This window comes from Malaclemys terrapin, chromosome 5 (assembly GCF_027887155.1).
Source record: "Malaclemys terrapin pileata isolate rMalTer1 chromosome 5, rMalTer1.hap1, whole genome shotgun sequence".
Lineage (NCBI taxonomy): Eukaryota > Metazoa > Chordata > Testudines > Emydidae > Malaclemys > Malaclemys terrapin.
Genome location: NC_071509.1, coordinates 116,436,966 through 116,454,688, shown reverse-complemented (window position 1 = coordinate 116,454,688; position 17,723 = coordinate 116,436,966). Strand labels below are relative to the sequence as shown.

Sequence of the window (17,723 nt, the reverse complement as noted above, 5' to 3'; positions counted from 1 at the left end):
TTAGCAATAATCTTTGAAAAGTCATGGAAAACAGGAGACAATCCAGAAGACTGGCACTATATTTGCCCTTTTCCAATCTATAAAAAGTGAAATAAGGACAACCTGGGGAATTACAGACCAGTCAGATTAACTTCTGTACCCAGAAAGATAATGGAGCAAATAATTAAACAATCAATTTGCAAACACCTAGAAGATAATAAGGTGATAAATAACAGTCAGCATGGATTTGTCAAGAACAAATTGTGTCAAACCAACCTGATAGCTTTCTTTGACAGGGTAACAAGCCTTGTGGATAGGGGGGAAGTGGTAGATGTGGTATGTCTTGACTTTAGTAAGGCTTTTGATACTATCTCGCATGACATTCTCATAAACAAACTAGGGAATTACAACCTAGGTGGAGCTACTATAAGGTGGGTGCATAACTGGTTGGAAAATCGTTCCCAGAGAGTAGTTATCAATGGTTCACAGTCATGCTGGAGAGGCATAACAAGTGGGGTCCTGCCGGGATCAATTCTGGGTCCAGTTCTGTTCAATATCTTCATCAATGATTTAGATAATGACATAGGGATACACTTATAAAGTTTGTGGACGATACCAAGCTGGGAGGGGTTGCAAGTGCTTTGGAGGATAGGATTAAAATTCAAAATGATCTGGACAAACTGGAGAAATGGTCTGAAGTAAATAGGATGAAATTCAATAAGGACAAATGTAAAGTACTCCACTTAAGAAGGAACAATCAATCAGTTGCACATATACAAAATGGGAAGTGACTGCCTAGGAAGAAGTACTGCGAAAAGGGATCTGGGGGTCATAGTGGATCACAAGCTAAATATGAGTCAACAGTGTAATGCTGTTGCAAAAAAAGCAAACATCATTCTGAGATGTATTAGCAGGAGTATTGTAAGCAAGACATGAGAAGTAATTCTTCCGCTCTACTCCATGCTCATTAGGCCTCAACTAGAGTATTGTGTCCAGTTCTGGGCGCCACATTTCAGGAAAGATGTGGACAAATTGGAGAAAGTCCAGAGAAGAGCAACAAAAATGATTAAAGGTCTAGAAAACATGACCTATGAGGGAAGATTGAAAAAAATTGGGTTTGTTTAGTCTGGAGAAGAGAAAACTGAGAGGGACACAACTGTTTTCAAGTACATAAAAGATGGTTACAAGGAGGAGGGAAAAAAATTGTTGTTCTTAACCTCTGAGGATAGGACAAGAAGCAATGGGCTTAAATTGCAGCAAGGGTGGTTTAGGTTGGACTTTAGGAAAAACTTCCTAATTGTCAGAGTGGTTAAGCACTGGAATAAATTGCCTAGGGAGATTGTGGAATCTCCATCATTGGGGATTTTTAAGAGCAGGTTGGACAAACACCTGTCAGGGATGGTCTAGATAATACTTCGTCCTGCCTTGAGTGCAGGGTACTGGACTAGATGACCTCTCGATGTCCCTTCCAGTTCTGTGATTCTGTGTTGACATCTGAAATATCATTGGCAACTGAGTTAGTCCCAATAAAATAAAGGAGGCGGTTCACACCTCAAAGCTATTGTTTCAGGCTCTCTGCAAACTCAGGCAGACATTACTGAATCAGTTATAGGCCATGTTTACACTATGGGGACTATAGTGGCATAACAACATGATAGCTATGCCAGCATAACTCCGGTAGTGTAGATGCAGCCTACAGCAATGGAAAGGGTTTTTGCTGTCTCTGTAGGAATATCACCTCCTAGATGACGGTAACTAGGTCAACTGAAACATTCTTCCATCGATTTTGCTGTGTGTCCTCCAGGGGTTGGGTTGGCATAGCTACAGCACTCCGATGTGGATTTTTCACACCCCTGAGCACCATAGACCAGGCCATATTCCCATTCTCATGTCTTTAAAGTTCCCCTTGGAACCATAACAGTCAGAGACTTTTTTAAATGAAAACTGAGACTCTAAAGTACAACTGACACTCTCAGGTAGGCTTTTGTACATCCATATGTGGGGCACACTGCACACCTTGAGAAACAGTGAGTTATCATGTTAGGAAGTGCTTCAGGTAGGAGCTGCTGCAAGAGAAGAGTTGGATGCCAAAGCTCTACCCACTAAATTAGTTAACTGCCTGTTGACATTAGAGGAAGAGCCCCACTGATTTATAATGGTTAGGCTCCTCACAGAAATCCAGTTTTCAAGGTTAGAGAAACATTTCCTTTTGGTGTGTTTTGGGAATTAGATATTTTCATCATGACAATATGATTTTATGATGGATGTTGCAAAATAAGATGTAATTGTCCTGTATGACTGCTTTTAGGAAGAGAGAATGGATTGCAACATGTAAGCCAGTATGAGCAACAACTGAACAACATTCTTAAATATTACTTGGAGAAAAAGAAAGAAGAAGAAAAGAATAAGCAAAAGAAAGAAATAAAAAAATCTCTTTCACAGCAGGAAAAGGTATAGAAATTGTGTACTTTTCTATGTAACACCAAAGAATATTTTAAAATAGATAGTATAATATAATAAATAAGCACTTGTAACATATAATTTTGTTATATCCCAGCATCACAGCAGCCCCCACAGTAGATTTGCCCACTCCAAATTGATTCCTGACTGACCGGTAGCTATCTGGCGTTGCAAGCTTCCACAGGGTTATCGCCACTCGCTTCTCAACTGTGAGGGCTGCTCTGATCTTGGTATTCTGGCGCTTCAGGGCAGGGGAAAGCAAGTCACAAAGTTCCATGAAAATGCCCTTACGCATGCGAAAGTTTCGCAGCCACTGGGAATCATCCCACACCTGCAACACTATGCAGTCCCACCAGTCTGTGCTTGTTTCCTGGGCCCAGAATCGGCGTTCCACGGCTATAACCTGCTCCATTAACAGCATGATCTCCAAAGCGCCGGGGCCCGCGGTTTGATAGAATTCCATGTTCTCATCACTCTCGCCTCCGCGCTGCCGTAGCCTACTCCTCGCAGCCTGGTTTTGCAGGTTCTGGTTCAGCATAAACTGCATGATAATGCGCAAGGTGTTTACAATGTTCATTACTGCTTTCTTGAGCTTAGCGGGCTCCATGCTTGCCGTGGTATGGCGTCTGCACTGTTCGCCCCGGAAAAAGGCACAAAACGGTTGTCTGCCGTTGCTTCCCTGGAGACAGGGGAGGATGTACACAGAATCACTCGCGACAATGTTTTTGGCCCCATCAGGCATTGGGATCTCAACCCAGAATTCCAATGGGCGGAGGAGACTGCGGGAACTATGGGATAGCTATGGGATAGCTACCCACAGTGCAACGCTCCGGAAATTGATGCTAGCCCTGGTACATGGACGCACACCGCCGAATTAATGTGCTTAGTGTGGCCGCATACATTCGACTTTATACAATCTGTTTCCAAAATTCGAATTATATAAATTCGGATTAATCCCGTAGTGTAGACATACCCTGAAACTCATCTAACAGATGTGATAGTGACCAGAAATAGGTTTTGATGGATCAATAGAAGGGAGTGACCGATGTCAATAGTTCAAAAAGGTGGGTGAGGGCTTTCAGCAACAGTGGTAGGTCCCATTTAGGAAAGATTGGTTAGATCTGCAGTCAGACCAATCTGATAGTCCAGAGAAATCTGGATACTTGAGGATTCCCTGCCAAGGAATCACAGGACCCTGTATGTAAGATACTACTTATGGCTGACATCTGATACACTGTGGTGCGTGGCTGAAGTCATTTGTCCATACAATCCTGAAGAAAGTCCAGAAGAGCTGAGATGGCAGGGTCCTTGAGTTTTTTGTTTTGAGCTATATCTTGTCCCGACAAAGGAGTAAGCCTTTACTGATAAATCCTTTCTGGAAGAGAGAAGAGTCCCAATCACTTTGGTAGATAGTCTGAGTAGACTGCCTGGATGGAGAATAGGTGAAGAATAACCAGTCTTACTGGTAGATGCAGTGGGGGTTCTAATGCCAAGAAAACCCCGGTCTACTCAACCAGTATGGAGATAGAACTATCACCTTTTGCTGCTTCTCACCTTATCTTCTGAATTCCCTTCCCTAGAAGTAGAAGAGGTGGGACTGTGTAAAGCAGGTCCTGTGGCTATCTGTGTGAGAGAGCATCCGTCCCCAGGGACCTGGCATCTGCTTCCCTGGTATGAAGTACATTGTCGACGTTCTGTTCTTCTGACTAACAAACAGATTGACATCTCAGAGGTCATATTTCTGTAAAATCAGGTTGACAATGTCCTGATTTATACACCATTCTGAGCTGTTGACTGCATGTCTGCTAAGCCATCTGCCTTCTGATTCTGTTCTCTCTTCATGTATATTTGTCTTATGGAAAATATGTTCTTCTGTGCCCATTTCATTATCTCCATTGCTTCTACATGTAGAAAAGAGCTCCAACTTCCCCCTTGGTTGTTGAGATAAGCCACAGGGTAGTGTTGTCTGACAGGAACAAAATGTGGTCACCCTAGAGGTGTCTCTGGAACCTTCATAGGGCAGCTATGAAGCTCCTAAAGGTTACTTTCTATAGACCTCCAAGTGCCCTGTGTTGTTCTGTGCCCCTGGTGTGCTCCTCACCCCATCAGGCATCTCATGTGTGTAGCTGTGAGTCTGGAAGGAATATTGAAAGACCCCTGCAGATGTTCTCTGGGATTGTCCACCATTTGAGTCCAGTACCTGGCTTGGAACCATGATCCTGTATACACTACAGTGAATGGTCCCCTCCTTTCAAAAGAAATGCCTGGAGACACCTGATATAGGATTTTGCCTATGGGGTAATTCTTATACACAAAACCAGAAGGCCCAGTAGCTGGGGGCACTGAGTTATGAATGGTCTTGTGTTCCTTACTAATATAGATATCAAGTTTTGGATTTTCTGGAATCTGTCTAATGATGGGTACACTTTGCCCCATGTATTGTTGATACTCCTGATCAATTTCAGCCTTTTTAAAAACCTGAAAATAAGAAATAATTTTACCCTAAATCAGACAATTTGTATAGGGATTGGAGGGTGAAAAAGGACTCGTGTTTTCAAACAAATTGTAATACTGACATATATTTAGCTTATCAAAGAGAAGAGTAAGGGGGTGACTTGATTACAGCCTATAACTACCTACATGGGGAACCAGTTATTGTTGTGGGATGCTCAAATAGCCATGTCAGCAAACTACAGCCATTCCCATTTACAAATGGTCACAAGATTATACCCTATCCTATCCAACACAGATCTAACTTTGGTTATCTGTGTATGTGTGACCTCCAGGCTTAATTATTGCCACTTGTATCTAGGAATGAAGCCATGCACCCTGAAAAATCTCCGGCTGGTTTGGCAACACACAGGATTTTTAGTGTGAAGCAGCAATTCAAATTATGTCAAATTTTGTATATACTCTTATAGTGGTCATAGCAATTAATAGCAGTTTTAAAGTATGTTTTCCTAGTTTTAAATACATTCCCGGTAATTTAATCTAGCACTAAAAGTAATCACAGTGGTAAGAGTAAGAGGGCAAAATGAAATACACACTGAAAATAGGACTCAAGTTATTGGTGACCTGAGCCATTGTTTAGGACTAACTGAGGGGGAAATGTACCTAATGGAGAGAAAATATGCTGTGCCCCAATATCTCCAGCAATATCTCATGGCTATATAGTTAATGGAGAAAAAGAAAACATCCATCTCTCTCACACATGATGTGTTTTATGCTACTTGCCACACACAGAGGTTGGACTGGGTGCTCAAACAACATAGTTATGGGTATAGTACAAAATAGGTTCTATAGATCCAAGAAGTCCTTTCCAGCCTTACCCGATTCTGTAGTTGAGATGTTAAATACTTACTGAAAACAGAATCTTTTAAGTTAAAAGTTAAGATGGTATATTCGCAGACCATACATTAATGCAGTGTCTTCTCCTCTCCTATTGCCCTTATTTTAATTACCTATAGTTATGTGCATCCATATGTGTCCTTGACTATCAGGAGTTGGTGTGATAAAAGCATTTTTCCTGTAGCCATGCTGGAAAATTTAAGATATTACTGCCATCATTCCAGGCTCTAAATACCAGGGAACAAACCATAGCCACCACCTGAATCTATTACATGTGCTGGCAGCCCATCATGAATAATAACATAGGATGGAGTGCTTCTTTACTTTGGGCCAACTCTTGCTTCCAGTGACTTCAAAGGGATTTTTGCTATGATTTAATAAGTGGTTGTTTCACAATCTGATTATCTCAACTTCTTTATGGGCCAGATTATGATATCCTTACTCACATTAAATTGCACCTTTGTTTCCAGTGGGACCACTTGTGGAGTGAAGTGTTAATCATTGTGACTGAGGATACAAGAATGTAACTTAATGTGGTTTTGGTGTGTGGATAAACATTTTACACAATAATAAAAACGAAAGTGTTTTCACTCTCTGAGAATATGGGTTCTTTCAGCCAATCCTACATTTTGGCTAAGTTTTTATAAAAAGAAAAATGCTTTTTTCCCCTTTACTTATTAAACATAACCTTTGAAAAGTATTTAATTGATCTTTAGAATTACATCATCGTTTAGCATGGCCTGTCTTAGAAGAATTCTTACTTGGCTTACTTGCAAATCCATTGATATAAGACACTGAAGCTTTTTTTTATTTTTTTCCTTCATGAGTAAATGAAACACTCCGTGACTCCCCTTAAAAATAAAATCTTTGAGAATTTAAAAAGAAGAATGTGTCTTTAGCCACCCACAAATACTTATTCTTTCTTTTCAGGGCTGCTGTCCACCTGAATGATATGAATACAACTTCATAGCATGCTATTCCATGACAGAGCTGAATGTAAAACAGGAAACCTGTACATGAGACAAGAAGTCTGGAAACTAACCAGAACAGCCCTTATAAAATGACCAAAAAACAACCAGAGAAGCCTCTTGTAGCTTATTGAAAATATATTTTATCAGAGAATATGTCTAGGCCCCAGGTCTAAGAATGTTTTGTATTGAAAGTGTTAGTTGTTTGGAAATTTTGCTTAGTTAAGATATTCAAGCCATTCATCCTAGTTTCTGAAACAACTTGAAACCAGTAACCAGTATTTCTTGTATATCATGTAGAAAGCTTGGTTTTGCAATGTGATTTTATATAATACGCATGTGTTGTTCATTGTACTTGTAAGTTCTTCCAGAGCCTAAAAATGATCTTGTGATAAAATAAAGATTGTCCACGAGGTGGTGCCAGTGCACTCTTTCTTTCCGCTAGACCAATCTGGATAACTATCCTTTTGAACTATCAAAGGTTTAATAAAGAAAGGTAGTGAAGAAAGAACATTTGAATAATCACACGACATCAGTACAGATAATGACTTAAATCTGATGCAAGTCTGCTGCCAGCAGAAGCTGAAGTGCTGTTCTTTGTGTGTGAAGAAACAGAACTGCATTACACAGCCTAAACTTTGCAGCTATCCATTTTCTTAAATTTTAGAGAGAGCGAGCACTTCTCGCTATCATATTTGATACGTGTTTGTAGCCCAAGTAGTGACTGAAGACATTAATAAGTGAAGTGTGGAAGAAGAAGAAACAGTAGATGACTGAATAGCTCCTTTAAATTACTGCTGACACCTCTGTTACAGCTCCCTAAAATCTCAATCAACAATCCATTAGAACTCACCAGGAGTAAAACTAAATCCTCGTTTAAGTGTATTTATCCGATCTCTTTTCACTCTTTCAAATGCTAAATCCATTTCAGCATATGCCCCTTCTTTCTCTCGCCTTTCTCTAAAGACTGGCAGCCTATACTACTCTTGTAAATATGAAAGATGCTAATCATATGACATATCACGTCTCAGTCGGAGCCTGGAATAAAGCCTTGAGATTTGGGATCATTGCCTCCAGACAACAGCTTCATCAGCCGGAAAGTTGGTTTTTTTCTCCTTTCCTTCAACTCTCAATCCCTTCTTTGTCTGGGGGAAAATGCAGCCAACTCGAGCCACCCTGGCCATATGGTTCACTCTGTATTTTCTTAGTTGAATTCAGAATTGTTTCTGTGACTTGCGAAGGTGGGTGTTTTTTTAAGTGTGTATAAAGACATAGAAGGAGCTGCTTGCGCTGGGACTGCTTTGCAGCGCCACTGCATGTTCTTCACGTGTTTATTTCACACCTTCCTTCTCCAGCCACCTAATTGCTATTACTTTCTCCTCGACTCTCCCAGGGCCCAACATATAACAGCAAATAGCGCATCCTTGGCTAGAACACTAACCGAACCGATTCCACCCAGTTTAGCTTTCCCTTTTAATGGCGGAAAATACCGTCTTAGATTTTTTTTTTCAGGGCTGCGAGTGCACAATGCCAACATGCTCCTATTTGAATGTGTGGCAAGAGTGTAAAATAATACACGTTTCTCAGCAGATCCTTTTTGAAAAAAATGGCTTGGGCAAGAGACGCCCAGAAGTATGTGTAATAAGGAAGGATGGCTTTTAAGATCTGTATATATTAGGAGCTGAATGAGGTTGGTGCGCTCACGTTTGGATAGCCCCCTGCCAAATTTTCTTTCTCTCTCTCCTTACACAAACCCCCAAAAGGCCCTTTCACCAAATCATTACATTCTACAGAGGTGGTCAAGCTAGCCCTGCTTTTCATGCGTTTGAGAAAGAAAAGGGTCCTTGAAGTTTAGAAGATGCCCAAGGAAAACTCCTTGAATGACATCAAAAGAATGAGTTTCCATAGCTGTTGAAGCACGAGAGCTGTGTAGCTGCACAAAGGCGGGCTGGGGCAGTGGGACTGTCCCACTGCTCTATCCCAGCACAATTGGGTCACTGAAATAGGGAATTAATTACCATTGGAGAGTGGGCAGCCCATTCACCACTGGCTGAGTTTTATTAAACGCCAATATAAATAACAAAACAACTCTTGTGGCTGCACTATTCCTACACGCCAAAGGAAGGATTATGTTGGGGATTAACATCTTAAAGTCTATGAGACTTTCTGACTCAAGGCTCGAAGCTGGTAATCGTATTTGTCTCCTGGTTCAGCGATTAGTGCTCGCTCGCTCTCGCACCTTCGCCTGGATGGCCAATGTCCCTTTTGCAGGCACCGGGTTTTTCACACAATCGGCTGTTCTTTTGCCCAGATCTATAGAAAATAATAAGAAAACTGAAGCATGTTCACGCGGGCTCTGGCGTCTTCTCTTCTTCATGGGAAAGGAGGGGACCGGCGGCCTTTTTCACAGCACACAGACACCCTTTGGGGGAGACGGAGGGGGGGGCATGGGGCTAAAAATCACTCCGCAGGCCTGCACCTGCCATGCAAATCTGGAAGGGAACAATCGGCCTAAAACGGGGGCACAGTCCCACCGGGGGGCTCTGTGCTAGAGGGAAAAGACGCCTTGAAGCCACAGGGACAAGGAGGGCTCAGGGTGAAACCCAAGCAATGCATTAATCTGGCCCGCTGCTTCATTTCCACAGACACGAAAGGAGGAGGAAAGCGAGTCTTTGGGATTGGGTGGGGGGGCACTGTAACACACTGAAGGGTGGGGGGTGCCCCGGGCTGACGCTCTCAACACCCGCAATGCCAACAGGAACTGAGTGTCTGCCCTCGCCCCCAACCACTACCCCCCACAGGAGGAGAGGGGCCGAGAACCGCAGCTAAGTGCCATGGGCTGGCGGCCCCTCACCCTGGCCAGACCCTTCCTGCAAGCCGCAGCACGTGCAGAGAACGCCCTAGGTTTTAGCCACAGTACCGCAACATCCAAACACACCCTTGTTCTCCCTCCCGTGAGCACACATGCCCTGTCCCCAGCTCAGGGCTCCGGTCACCTGGCGCAGCAGCGAGCCGTTCATGCTCGCTCGCAACTTGTGAGGTCGAAGCGTGGATGGGCTGGAGCCAAAGGTCCCTCAGCAACACCTACCCTAAACTTTTAGGACTTTTGGGTCGCCTCAGAGTTCAAGCTTCTTATAAGGAACAAAGCCTTTCTAAAGATCTCTCTCACTCGCTCACACGCCAGCTCAGTGCCCTTTATTTCTGGGCTGTGTGATGAGCTTAAATCATTGTGCTCCTGTTTCTTGATCACTGCCTGCTTTGGGCTTTTGTTCCTGCAAAGGAGGCTTGAGCCTGGCAAAGGGGCTGAAGCTGAACAGTTTGACCCTTTGGGGACAGTTCATGCAGTGGACAGTAGGCGATACTTCTTTTCCACCCCCCTGGTGCTATTCAGCGCTCTTTGCATAACAGTTCAGCTTCGTTTCATTCGGCCAATTTTTAGACCACACAAGTGCCTCTTGAATTTAGCTACGTTAAAAGAGTGCTAGAAAGCCTAGCTTAGCACATTGGTCTTTGGTCACGTTTGGCTCAAAATCGAGGCCGAACTGAAATAGCTTTTTGCCATCACGACCTGGCTAAGTTGCTGAACAAGTAGGAGGCTGGGTTAAAAGTAACTAGTTTGAAAAACATACGGTCATGCACTTTCCAGTCACTCTTATTGCAACATTTTATGTCCCCAGTATCTTATTGCAATGTTTTATGTTTAAATCACGCAACTGAAATTGTTTTTCTATGAAGTTTCTTTCCTCCAAACTTTTCTTTCCCTGTAGCATCTCCCATAAATATTTGTTTCTGTCAACTAGACACCATGGAGAAAAATTGGGTTTGGACATTTTAAAGGGCCTTTTGATTTGTAATTGTTCTAACAAAGCCCCAATACTGTCCATGTCCGGTCTATCACTTTTTACACCAGTGACAAATTTAAATAAATCTCGGTAAATAGGGAGGGGGGAGGGAATCCAGAAATGTGGAACAACAGAGAGTAGGTGACTCTAGTCTGCATTGAAGATTTTTCATAAGGTAGAGAGGAAACTAAGGGCTGTTGCATGGAGTTTCTCTTGGTTTTACTCTTGCATATGGTTAAGAAAGCATGTAGATTTTCCATACTTCTGATGAACAATATTAAAAATATTCATTTAAATCACTTGCCAGATTCGCAGACGCTTTCCATTCAGTCCACTAAATTTAGTAACACTTTTGATTTTCAATAAACCAGTCAATATTTTACTCAACTTAAGGGAGCATGTACAAGGACTGTATAGGAAGTCTTTCACCGGTACCTGAAACTGTATGTATGTGTATTACATTCAATTGAATTTAAATATAAAACATTTAGAAGGTGATATTAACTCTCAGATTTGGTTTCAGCACTAAAACATGAAAGCTAAAATAACAATGATAAAAAGTATTTTTCACAAAGAAATTCGGGCACACTCATTATGAAAGACCAAATCACGTAGAATCTGGAAATATATCTGTTGAATATGAAGTTAAATGAGCTGCATTGAGATTTAAGTAAGTACAGTATCTCTGTGTGTGGTATGTGTAATGGTATCAACATCTAGTTTTTAGGTTTCTCTATGCGTATTATTAGATGTGGGGGTTTTCCTCCCTCCCAAGTTGCAATAATCGTGTTTACAACAATATTCATAGAAATTGATTTTGCACACTAAAGTATGCTGTGGGCTTCATTTGATTGTATATGTCTTTAGCACAAATTCATTTTCCGTGTTGGACCGACAAAGACCGAATTTGTTGACCTCCAGGGCATGTTGCAAGGCCTATGTGTTCACTCAAGACTTTTGCCTAAGAGGGTGGTCTGGAGAAAGGGTGGGGGTTGAGTTTTGGTCGTGGACTGACCAGGGTTTTTTGTTTGTTTGCTTGATTTGTTTTGTTTAAGTCCTTTTGAGCGGATATTGTGTCAGTGTGTTATATTTCACATTGTTGTTTTGAAATTGGTGAACCTGTGACTCGATAGAACGAATGGCACATTATAAATTAGAAAATAAACACATCGCCAAAAAATGCATTTCCGTTCATTCCTCTGAATTTCCCTGCTTTTACAAGGGCGAGGGAAATACAAGGCAAGAGTAGATATATCATCTGATCTGTCAGGTATGAAGAGGAGTGTATATGAAACATCTCTCTAAAGCTGCAGAAAACCCTCTTGTTTTCAATCAGTTGTATTGCTTTATTCGTTTATTTCTTTCAGCATGTTGAAACTCTGGCAAAAAAGGCAGATTTAAGATTTTCTTCAGATATGTATTTTAACATCTTACTACAGTATGTTGTAATAAAAACTATGTATCTCCAATGCACTTTTTGTTCCCCAAATAATTTCCCCCCTTGCTTTTCCCTTTTCTCTTGGTTGGTTCTTCAAACACAAAATACAGCATAAATGTACATGAGGCAGCTTCCTTCTTAATCTGTCCTCTCTCTTCCCCGTCATAAACTGGCATTAATTTCTAAGTGTAGTGTGTTTAAGACAATATTTAAAAGCCTTTCCTTTCTTTTTTTCATATTCATTCTAAAGTTGTTCCGAGTTCGCAAACAATACTAATCATAACTCGCCTTTTGTTTTATTTTTGTTATTATGTATTTTAGAGCCTTAAACTTCACGAATGGACACAGAGCAGAGAAAATACGTTAGCACAGAAATTAAAAAAAAAAAAGGCTGCAAAAAAAAAAAAAAAAAGACGAATCTCGTGCAAGCCTGTTGTCATGGCTTTATTATTTCCCGTATGTGTCATGAGTTGCCAAGAAAGGTTTCATTTGCTCAGATCCCTCCAGAACAGGAGGTACAGATCTTATCCGCACATGGGCCTTCCAACGATTTCAACAGACCACATTAGCTGCACTGTTCTCCTCCTTTGTACAGCAAGAACTCTTTAGACGTCCTTTCCTGAAAAAATTAAAATGGTAGCTATTCTGGCAATGGATTTTCTATGTTCTTTTCAAAGTTCCCCCTATCCTAGCCTGGGTAACTCACTTGCAATGCTATTTATCGTCAGAGCTATGGTGTGTCATAATCATTTCATTTCAGGACATTTGCAGATGCGAATCCTCCCCTACAAATCACCCAGTCCTCCTGTTGAAGGATCGCTATCTAATGATCCCATAGTGTACCCCTAACCCCCTTGAATCCGTAGCCACAGTCTCTTTAATCCTCCCTCTTCCAACAACCACACGCGCATCCTCTCACCGGTGTCTTTTGGCTACAGGATTCGAATGCCCTCCGAGCCGTAGGGAAACAGAAGGGAGGGATTTGTTTAGGAAAGCAAGCCAGAAGGAAACTATTGGAAGAAGGCAAACGAGGAGCACTGGCTAGCTGAGGGGACTCTGGACAGCTCCTTTCCTCAGGGCAGGTCTACACCTCGTGCGAAACACACTGAGCAAGTTAAACTGGGCAAGCACACACGACGAGGAGCGGGAATGCAACTCATTCACTGAAGAGCTTGTAGTTATGCCTTGGAGACAAGAGTTCCCCCCCCCACCATGTACCAGATAACAGCACGTGGGCTTCCACGCCACACACACACACACACACACACACCTCTATTCTGACACAGCCATTGCCCTGCTCCACACCTGCTACCCTTACACACGCCCCTCCCCAGAAAGGCGTAGATAATCTTGCTCCAGGCTTGTAACCCCCTATACAGCAATACAGACACCTTCCTTCTTCACATCTTTGCACGCGGAGTCTCTCCCCAGACACTCACACATAACCCTACTTCATGCCTTCCACCATGCACAGCTAAAAACCTCCTCCTCCACACCACCATCCAGTACCACACACTAGAAGTCGTTCTACTCCGCATCTCCCCCCCCCCACATCCCTCCAGAACAACCCCCCCAGCTCAAGATCGTACTACACCACGCCCACAATATTATTTGGATAGACCTATACGGACACACGTGCTTCCCATCATTGTATCTTTCAGTTGTCAATGTAGGGTGTAAACTGTGCGGCACAGAATTTCATTGAGTATCAACCACTGAGCTGCCCTTGTTCTCAGTGGAATCTGATACATCAGCTCAAGCTTCATCTTTTCTATCGGTGCGTCTGTGTGTCCCGGCCTGTAAGTCCGTCTCTCTGTGCATTCGAGTCCGCGAGGAGAGGGGACTGGAGGGGGGTTGAGTTTTGGATACTATAGTCCCCCTCCCCTTCGCTGCCCTCCAGCCTAATGAGCTGCTGAAAAGGAGCAGGCTCCAGCGCGCGTGGCTAGCGGGACTCCCTGATTGGCCAGCTGCGCCTCGCGACCCCCATTCATTAATAAATTAGCGGCACGCTCCAACCGAGCGCGAGGCACCAATCACACCGCAGAGCAGCCGGGGCTGCACCACACACTTTATGGGGATCAGATAAAAGAAAGACAGGGGAGGGAGGCAAGGGGTGCAGGGGGCTTTAAAAGAGAGAGAGAAAAAAGAATGAGATGAGTGATGATAAATGAAATGAAAAGAAAGAATAAACCCTGGGAGGGGGAGGGGAAAGCTCAAGGGGCCCCGGGGGTAGATTTGATTGTTTTCTGGGGGATATATAAGGGGTTTTAAGGAGAGTCGTGTGCCAGACACACAGCCACTGAACCTCAAGCAGCTTCACTTTAACTGGAGTGCCGGGGCGCGTGCCAGCAGCTGGCCCCACCAGGACTCGCTCTCACACACCCCACCAACAAAACACAGGCAGAGGCAGCAGGCAACCGGCCCTTCTTCAACTCCTCTTTGGCAAAGGCAGCTGGACCCCCACCCCCTATAACAGTGGGACCCTCTCCAGGAGAAGGGAGGGGGGGACACACGCAAATCTGTCCCTGAAGATTGCGGTGAGGGCCAGTGCAGGGAGAGAGCACTCCGCAAAGAGACAAAACATTGTAAAGGGGAGCCAAGTAAGTCACTGAGTCTCTACTTCAAACTTTGCGCAAAAAAAACCCTCAGTTGCTGAGAGCAAAATATCTTGTGCTAAGTCCGGCCGCTTCCCTCTCCCTGCGTTCGGCCTGCCCCGCTCCAGCTGTTTTAAAGGGGAGAGATGTCAGGTTCTCAGCAGAGAGCGCCGGGGGTGGGAATGCATCCCTGCGTTCCTATGGCAGCGCTGGCTGCGCGGAGTTGACTTGCCGGGCTAGAGCTAGAGCGGGCGAGGAGGAGAAGTGCCGTAGAGACCGCGGGGACAACGTGTGCGCGGGGGGCAGATCGCCGCGTGTGTCAATAGGCGCATGACAGCTACACGGCCAAGGGTGGGCAGGGAGCAGGGGGGCGCCCCAGTCCTGGGGCGGGCGGGCTGCAGCCCTGTGAGGCCGGGGAGATGCGGGGACATGGCGTGATGATGGGGCTTCTCCCGCTCTCGTTGCAGGATGTTCGTGAAGCCGGAGAGCCTGGAGCTGAAGGCGGAGGGAGAGCTGCTGCTGCTGGGCCCGGCCTCGCCCTGCTCCGCCTCGCTCACCCCGCTCTCCTCCAGCGCGGAGGAAGAGGAGGACGATGAACTCCAGGCGCCCTCGCCGGCCCGCCCGGCGGAGGAGCAGCAGGCGCGGCTGCAGCTGAGTCTGAGGCGGCACGAGTGCAAGCGGCGCTCCGGCCGGGCCCGGGCCGGCTCCCGGGGGACCAAGACAGCCGAAACGGTGCAGAGGATCAAGAAGAGCCGGCGGCTGAAGGCCAACAACCGGGAGCGGAACCGCATGCACAACCTGAACGCGGCGCTGGACGCGCTGCGCGAGGTGCTGCCCACCTTCCCCGAGGACGCCAAGCTCACCAAGATCGAGACGCTGCGCTTTGCGCACAACTACATCTGGGCGCTGACCGAGACCCTGCGCCTGGCCGATCACTGCGGCGCTGCCGGCCTGCCGGGAGCCCTCTTCCCCGAGGCAGTGCTGCTGAGCCCCGGCGGCGCGCCCGCCAGCACTGACAGCAGCCCCTCGCCAGCCTCCTCCTGGAGCTGCACCAACAGCCCCCTGTCCTCCGCCTCCTCCTCCTACAGCTGCACTTTATCTCCCGCCAGCCCGGGCAGCTCCGCCTCAGACATGGACTACTGGCACCCAGACAAGCACCGCTACGCGCCGCCTCGCCCGCTGGCCAGGGACTTTATCTAACAGCCCATCTCGCCCCGGCGGTGCAGCCAGCCCGGGCCCTGCTGGCGGGGTGGCAGCTCGCGTAGTGCTGGTGCAATAAGCCGCGCGGGGGCTGGAGAGCTGGCGTAGATCCCAGGCAAGAGATTGGGGAAGGTCACAGTGGATCTGACCCAAGCTGGGCTTAGGAACAGCCCCCGCCCCGCAGGGGAACCTCTGGCAGAGACACACGAGGAGGCCGAGCGCAGGGAAAGGGCTACGAACAAGTCGGACGCGCTAAGGGACTGCGGGGCCTGTGAATCTGCCAAGGAAGCGACACTGCGTGATGTGCTCTCGTCACCTTTGATTCTTCACTGACATGTTAATGTATGACGGAAAAGTACTTGCGCAGCTGAACTATAGGGCCGGTAACAATATTAGCCACAGATTTGCAATGCCTGGCATCTGCTTTCTTCCCAGTGCTGCCTCAAGGCTGTGGGAATTTCACCTGTCAAACCAAACTTTTCCTCTCTGATGTGCACTTTGTTCAGTTTCCCAGCTTTGTCACAATGCGTTTTTGTCCCGTCCTTCTCGTTCCTGCTCCCTCCCCCTATTTTGCCATCTGTCTCTTATGATTTATAAGGGGGAAAAAGTTGTTTTGTTCCAGGCCCAGGTTAGAAGTCATTGTATAATTTGTAGGCTTTGTAATGATTGAATGCAAGCGTGGAAATTTAGGCTGAACTCTCTATCAAAAGAAAAAAAAATGTAGAGGAAAAGGGGGGGGGGAATCAGGAGGGAGGATTACCTCATGCATTATTTATCTCGACCCTTTAGGGGACGAGGCACTCCCCCATTCTTTCAAGAGATTAAAAATAAATCAACAAACTGAAAACCTAAACAGACACGGAGCATTACAGCGATCAGCCACACACGTGTTCACATCTATTTATTATAAAAGAAAGATTTCATGGAAGATATGTATTTTTTGTATATTTCACAGAGTTTATTCTAGTATGTATTTACAGCTGAAGAGCAAAGGGAGTGTTCTTAAGATAAATAAAATATATAATTTTCATAACTTTTGTGCAGCGTTTCTGATTGGATTGTTTACGTATCATCTGGCAGCAAAAGGGGCGAGTGTCCTTTATTGTAACCACGAAAGTTTAGGGGGCATTTCTACGACATGCTAAGTGACTTAACCCCCACCCCTCAAAAGCCAATCCAGTAAAGGAGCTCAGAGTCGGTAGTATAGGATCAGGTGTTATTAATACAAACACTAGGTATATTTGCGTGTTTACATGAAGATTAAGCACCGCAATCACTTTGTCATGTGTTTGAACCACAACACTCAGGAGAAGCGTGTATAGTTCCCTCGAAAGAGGGGCAAGGTGTAGATGTGAACGAGTAGACCATAAATAGTTGTTTCGAAATAAAAAAAAAAGTGAAATTAAGTTGCTTTACTCTAAAAATAACTCAACTGGTTTAAGACTTCAGCCGAAATTATATGATTTTACAAAATTAAATGTTAACCCACGCTTGAAGAAAACTTGAAAGGTCCAGCTAGAAACAGTGCCCTTACCTTCCATAACGTTAAATCTTCACCGCTTTATTGTGCTCTGAGTCATAAAAATAAATCCACTAGCCTTTACTGTGTATAAATCCAGAGATGTTGTGAAGTTGGGGCTGCTTGGTCAGTTCACTCATGATGCAACGCTGAGGAAAGCGAGATCAGAGCCCTTTTGCTAAACCTTGCAGTTAATTTAAATTCAGGGAAAGTGTACTGAAGATTCTTGCCCTGCTATTTGCAGGGTCTTTCTACGTGTGGATTGACACAGAAGGGAGTAACGTGACAAATTCTCCTCTGTACAAATCCGGTGAGATAAACTGGTTGAAATAGCCGTTTAATCCGATCACTCCCTCAGTTTAAATGGAAAGGGAT

The 17,723-nt window shown here is 44.8% G+C and overlaps 2 protein-coding genes across 2 annotated transcripts in view; both read left to right on the top strand.

The window, feature by feature from the left end:
• Nucleotides 1–2,436, top strand: part of ZGRF1 (zinc finger GRF-type containing 1) — a 48,810-nt gene extending 46,374 nt beyond the window's left edge. Inside the window, exon 29 of the mRNA XM_054030555.1 lies at nt 2,288–2,436. Within this exon, the coding sequence (XP_053886530.1) occupies nt 2,288–2,436 (149 nt within the window). The remainder of the gene's footprint in view (nt 1–2,287) is intronic.
• Nucleotides 2,437–10,961: 8,525 nt separating this feature from the next.
• On the top strand, nt 10,962–16,828 carry NEUROG2 (neurogenin 2). The gene has a single exon (XM_054028910.1). The coding sequence runs from the start codon at nt 15,098–15,100 to the stop codon at nt 15,827–15,829; it is 732 nt and encodes a 243-aa protein (XP_053884885.1). The 5' UTR covers nt 10,962–15,097; the 3' UTR covers nt 15,830–16,828.
• The last annotated feature ends 895 nt before the right edge of the window (nt 16,829–17,723 follow it).

What these genes read in the sequence shown, in the direction of transcription:
- NEUROG2 (XM_054028910.1), top strand. Translation starts at nt 15,098, where the DNA reads ATGTTCGTGAAGCCGGAGAGCCTGGAGCTGAAGGCGGAGGGAGAGCTG.